The 6,345-nt window shown below is 42.0% G+C and overlaps 1 protein-coding gene across 1 annotated transcript; it reads left to right on the top strand.

Annotated features, from left to right (window-relative positions):
• The first annotated feature begins 437 nt into the window (after positions 1 to 437).
• On the top strand, positions 438 to 5,748 carry LOC124270232 (fucolectin-like). Its single transcript, XM_046705270.1, has 4 exons — positions 438 to 453; positions 2,284 to 2,517; positions 4,413 to 4,642; positions 5,665 to 5,748. Exons 1-4 carry the CDS (start codon positions 438 to 440, stop codon positions 5,746 to 5,748), a joined length of 564 nt encoding a protein of 187 aa, XP_046561226.1.
• Positions 5,749 to 6,345: the final 597 nt, after the last annotated feature.

The following is a 6,345-nucleotide window of genomic DNA, read 5'->3' as shown; positions in this document are numbered from 1 at the left end:
AACTTTTCGTTTAATTGCCATGTCTACAGACGGTTAATGGATGAACGCACAAGGTCATTGCGATGACTATCAACGATTAGTTTCAGAACAAACAGAGAAGATATGTGCGACAAAAGGGTGTACAATGTACATGTAAACATTTTTTTATCTAACCCGTCATAAAAATGTGACCTTAAAATATAATCCGTCGCATCCCTGGAGCAACGTGGACTAGGATAATTCATAATAGCTTAATTTCACCTGACTATCACACGAATCAGTCAGGTAAATAGAGGTTACACCCGTTCAGCCTTGAGTAATCCGTTCCGTGGAGATCCCGGACTAAGATTAGACGTCAGTATAAGTATAGATTCACCCGTGGTTATGCTAACTGACAGACGTGCTTTCACTCGTTCTTCTACAATGTTGCCGGTTTCTCTGTTCGGGGTTTCTTTGTGATGGCTGAGATACAAGGTATGTACATGTATATCACATGAATCTCCATTAGATGAAGATGCAGCATTAAAAGTATCGTCTTAAGATAATGCTCAGCTGGGCCTAGATTTTCGAAGCCCTCTTAGCGCTAAGATAGTCGTAAGTTACTGTTAATGTATGGCACTTACGACTATCTTATCGCTAAGAGAGCTTCGAAAATCTAGGCCCTGGTGGTAAATTATTTTTCAAACGCTAATTCCCGTTTGATAAAGGGGAGGGCGAGGTAGCCTTGTGGTTGAAGTGTTCGCTTGTCTCGCCGCAGACCGGGATACGATTTTCCAATTCTCATTTCTGGTGTCCATCACCGTGATATTGTTGGAATAGTGCAAAAAGCGACGTAAATCCACACCCACACACTAACTCATTCTCCATTTGCTGAAGATAATCATTGTATGGTAGTCTTTATCATATGGGGAGGTTGGCTGTGTGTGATAAAATGCACATGTTAAAGTTTAACACACTTATATTGTGGTGAGGTAGCTGTGTGTTTAAAGGATGCGCTGTTCACACCGAGAAAGGCTTGATGTCGCTGGAATATTGCTTACAGAAGCTCCCTTCCTTACTTGCACACATACAAACGATGTTTCTGACTTATTTTACAACATAAAGTATAATTTAGATACATTTCTGCATATTATCTATTCAACATGAACATATTGTTGATTTGAATAAGAGCTGGCTCGGTTATATCTGGTACAAGTCGCGCACATATTTAAATTCGAAGATTTTCCAAATTCGACGACATTTCACAAAACATATATCTATCAGTGTGTTGATCTCCAAACATCTCATTCGGTGGGCAAGACAGAAGGCTGTTATTGTCGGTCCTCTGTTACATTTAACACGTTCAACATCTCCTTTCTAACTTCAAGGCGTAGATTACAAAACGAAACTTCGTATGATCTTAGGTAGCGCGTCACTATAATCAATGCTCACAAAATTCCGACCAGACTGTAAATTTGGTGGCCATATTGAAAATTCATATTCTACACTGGATGATAAATGTACGGTTTTATAACAAGCGAAACAGCTTTAAATGAACAGTGGACATTAAATGAGGGTATATACTGAACAACATTAGAAACTCACCACCCTTATAATACGAAATAGCCCCGTCAGGCTGAAATGTATCCATCATATCTGAGGATCGTCGGTGCATTGTAGTGTGGTGCGTTTCTAATCTTGTTCAGTATATGACAATTGTAGACTATCATTATATATGACTGTTGATATGTTTAATGTTATCTGTAAGTGTTTCCATTTATGTACGTAATTAAGGTGTTCATCTCCTGTAATTGCAACTGATATTTCGTCTTTCCATACAGATACTAGATACTGATAGATAGTTTTTACTCAGCAATTTCTACATGTATAATTGCAAAATTCGAATAGCAGAATTGTTTCTAAAGCCCTGCTCTGCAAAGCAATCGTAAGTCTTTGTGAAAGTGTGGATGTTAGTCACCCCAGCATACTAGACTGACGCTCAGCCTCTGTAAAAATATATTTATGATAGAAACAATTAATTCCAATTAAATTGAACAGGATCCCCAGTCAACTCGGAGGATCTGAACCTCGTAAAATAAAGACTTACTTCACTTAGATTTTTTGCATTGCAGAAGGGGTTTGGGTGCAAGGTAATAAAGGTGGTTCACCAGTCAACTCGGAGGATCAGAACCCCGTGAAATCTAGACTTGCTTCACTCTTCTACAGAGGTCTTGCAGTGCAGAAAGGGTTGGGCGGAAAGGAAAACAATGTGGTTCAGGGGCTGTGAGACAGACTAGTGGTTTACTTGTAACTGTTTGTCCCCAGGTGTGGTGATCCCCGTCCTCCCGTCACAGGTCTCTTCTTCATCAGCCTTCACCTTCGGCTCCGTAACCTACGGTCCACAGTTTGCCGTAGATGGTGGATTTGGCACCGACTTCATCGCTGACAACACTACGTTCGCTTCGGCTGTCGGAGATAGAATGCCCTACATGGACATTGACCTGGGCAGCAACACCCTCCTCAACTCCATCACCATCACCAACAGGGCGGACTGCTGTTGTAAGTAGAGTGGGTGGGGATTAGAACATTTAATAGTACAGTTAAAACTGACTCTTCAGTTTAAAGTGGGAGGAGAGTACACAGAGATGAGCCTTTAGCGTTATGCTACCAAACACACAATGCGAGTCTCGATCCCGGTGCGCTTAGGGATGCAATTCTCTTCGAAGTGTGACACTTTTGACGGTGTGCAAGTCTGTATTGACGTGTATTTGTTGGCTAGTAGAACGGATATTTAATGGGAATCGGGCACTAAATCAAACTAACCTCATGAAGCCCCCCTTCAGCGTGTCAACCTAGCGCTAGTACGAGGTGGGATTATGAACGTTGGAAAGTCTTGTCAGGTAGGTTACAACCGTCTTCGAAAACTCCGTGGAGAATCGGTGCCAGCAATGCATCAAAATCTGAGTGAGAATCTGAGTGAGAATCATCATTTATATACTGGGTGTGTTGTAAGTTGTACCAGTGTATTTCAAACTGTTCACAAATTCTACTTAATAACTTGTTTTACATAATGGGTTGCAAACACAGTACTTCAGAAACCTCCCATGAGCTATCAACCAGTGAAGATCCGGGTTAGAATTGATCTTCAGCAACATTATGCTTGTCGTTAGAGGCGACTATCGGGTTCGGGTAGTCAGGTTCCTGACTTGGTTGACACATGTCACCGTATCCAGTTGTGTAGATCGATGCTCATGATGTCAGTCACTGAATAGTCCGGTCTAAACTCATTTATTTACAGTCGGCAGCCATATAACTGGAATACTGCTGGGAACGGCTTTAAATAGAAAACCCAACCCATGGAAGAAACCAGTTATTGGTCGTGATGCAAATCAACCTACTGATGCGCTCGTAAAATCTGTTCACCCTAGCCGGCTTTGTCACGTCGTTCGCCAACCTTTTTTAACACCCCCCACCCCCAACTACTTACCCTTACCTAGAGGAGAATGGTGAGGGAGGGAGATTACTTTTAGTGTCAGTCCTTGAACTGTTTTCTATTCTCTAAGGGATGGATTCGTGTTGTATGGACTATGCTCATATCTAGTCAATTAAAGAAAGGAGAATCCTTTGATTCCGACTTTTTCAGAATTGTCGACTGGTTTCCTTTCATTATTGAACAATATCTTGATGTTAACCCGACGGCATCCTGCCATTACTTCATGCCGGCTTCCTAAATCACCAACTTGGATAAAATGGCTGAAGCGCAAAAGTATATCTGCGTAACCTTAAAAGCAACATAACAGTTCTCTATACCAGCAATATCTTTACCTTCTTCCTCACATCTATCTTCCAACAGTCGCACTTCACACAAACCATGTTTATGTGACTGTTAAAATTGAACATCAATAATTTTGTAAACTTGTCAAATATTACCTTCATTAATAGGAGAATCTGTCAGACGTGGAGTTTAACTTTCTTTGTCTATGCCACGGTCGTCTGCTAATGCTAAGGGAGACTACTCCGAGTTAACTGTGTACGTTGACTGGTTCAGTGGATGGTACTCACGTGATGCACAACACAGTCTTTGTTATTTGCTCGTCATCATGTGTTTCAAATTATGAATGTCATAATGTTCAAAAGTCCAGTGCGTGTGCGTGAACGTGTGTGTATGTGTATTTGTCGATTTTACAGATAACTCATCCCAAAGTCAATTTATAACAGATATAACTGATAGTTTTGATGTAGTAATACTACAAAACTCGGTTCCTGTCTTCAGCGCTCTACTTCTCAAGTCAGGATACCTTCCCTGGAACCCCTGTTACACTGAGTGACCTCGCTCACTGTATGTCATCAAGCCTCGAACATAGTTGCTCATGCTGTCGACCACAGGTTTTCCTGCCCAGAATATTTAAGTCTACCTCGGTATTGCCGAATACAACATCATTCACTGTTCGCAGCCGAGCGTCTTCGCAACATCATCATCGAGGTGTACGAAAACGACCCAACTCTTGGAGGGACACCACTGATCTGCGCCACCGTCGGAAGCACCCCTCCTGCCGCCGGCTCCAACACCACCTTCTGCTGCACCGGCACACCTATAGGAAGGTACATCCGCCTCAACAAGTTCACCACCGTCGACGATAACGACGTCCTTCAAGTGGTAGAGTTGGTGGTAGACGGCTCCTCTGTACGTACGTATATATGTCATTGTATATCAGTTTACGTGTATGTAAACCGCTTCGTCGTTATTTCACCCACAGAGCGACAAGGCAAGTTTATACATATACACAGGTGTATAATGAATACAAAATTGTAATAAACGCAAATTTGTTATTCATATTTATGAATGTTTAATACGCCGCTTATAAACTACCATCAAGCAAAGCTAGGTTACCTCCCCCTGGATCATGAGGATAGTGCCTCGGCTTCCTGCATGAAACCTCATGGGATTTACGCCATCACTTTAGCTACCGGTGGTTGTCTACCAACTACTATTAAAGGATGCTCAGCAATGAGATTGCTTAAGATACATGCTACATTTGTTTACGTGTCATGCCGAGGCTCAGCTCCTGGACAGAAGAACCTTGACAGCGCTGTTACTGTAAACACAAGCAATTGGTTATTCCCACATATTTTCAGTTTATGATAGAAATTATTCAAGCAGCTAGCGACGAGATAACCGTTTTCAAGAGAAAGCACATCTTTCCCATTTACTGCTTAATAATGTAAATCCCGTGCACATGCACAGCCCACACAGTCAAGCAAGTGTTGTATGATTATTTTTGTGTGAAAAGTCTAATGAAGGTTATGAAAATAGTATCACATGATAGTTTTATTGGTCTGCATAATATTTGCACTGAATCAGTGATATACCTTCCTATCTAAATATGATTGATTGTGAAGAATGTGGGACCTGTTCTCGTCATTATATATAAAAAATGTTGACGACAATGTCCTCAGTGTCCTACGGCGCTGCAACTACTGCGGCATTTGGCCCCTTTGTTGTGCCAGGATCCGCTTATTCGAGTTGGTTCGCATTCTGAGGTATTCAGTAGATTGCCCAATGGTTTGTCAATAGCTTCCCCGTGTTACGAGTGTATGGGTTTTCTACGTAAGCCAGATCCTACCACATATTTTTCCGATGAAACACAACAAAACTATGATGCTAGTTAAGTCAGAATTAAACCCGACTCCCTCACTTCCCCACAGAATGTCCCTGCAACCACTTCCAGCTGGAGGACAACTGCTTCTACTTCTCCGGATTCCAAACAACCTATGCCCAAGCCAAGGTAAACAACACCCACGTGGGACGATTGACAACATGTTATTTATATTCCAGAGTTTAGTATTGAAATAACAATTTTATGTTTTACTTAGAAAGCTCATTCTTTAACAGAACGTTACATTGATACAAGTATGTTGGTTACTGTATCATACACTGCTGTGTGTTAAGGGTTTCCCGGGGGCATGGGAGGCCCAGTGGGTAAGGGTCCGACATTCAAAGACAGAGTTGTGTGCAATAACCATGCAGTCAATCACCGGTAGTAGGTTCAAATCTCAAATAATGAACCCTATTCGTGGATTTAACAAAATATGTAAATAACTTTAACCTTCGACTGGCAGGGCTTTCCTCTGAGGCGCCAAACCAAACTCACTCTCTTACTCACAATTACAGAGATCAATCATACGCAGCGTTAAATGCACCCCTAACCCTCCGTATGTTCAGTATTCAGCGAGGGGCGTTGGGGTAGCTTAGTGGTTAAAACGTTCACTCGTCACGCCAATGCCCCGAGTTCGATTCCCCACATGGGTACAGTGTGTGAAGCCTATTTTCTGGTGTCCTCCACCGTGATGTTGCTGGAATATTGCTAAAAGCAGCGTAAAACCATA

This window comes from Haliotis rubra, unplaced genomic scaffold, assembly GCF_003918875.1.
Source record: "Haliotis rubra isolate DU_JTF1 unplaced genomic scaffold, ASM391887v1 Scf150, whole genome shotgun sequence".
In the NCBI taxonomy this organism is placed as follows: domain Eukaryota; kingdom Metazoa; phylum Mollusca; class Gastropoda; order Lepetellida; family Haliotidae; genus Haliotis; species Haliotis rubra.
The sequence above is the reverse complement of the archived record's forward strand: the minus strand, read 5'-3'. Positions and strand labels throughout refer to the sequence as shown.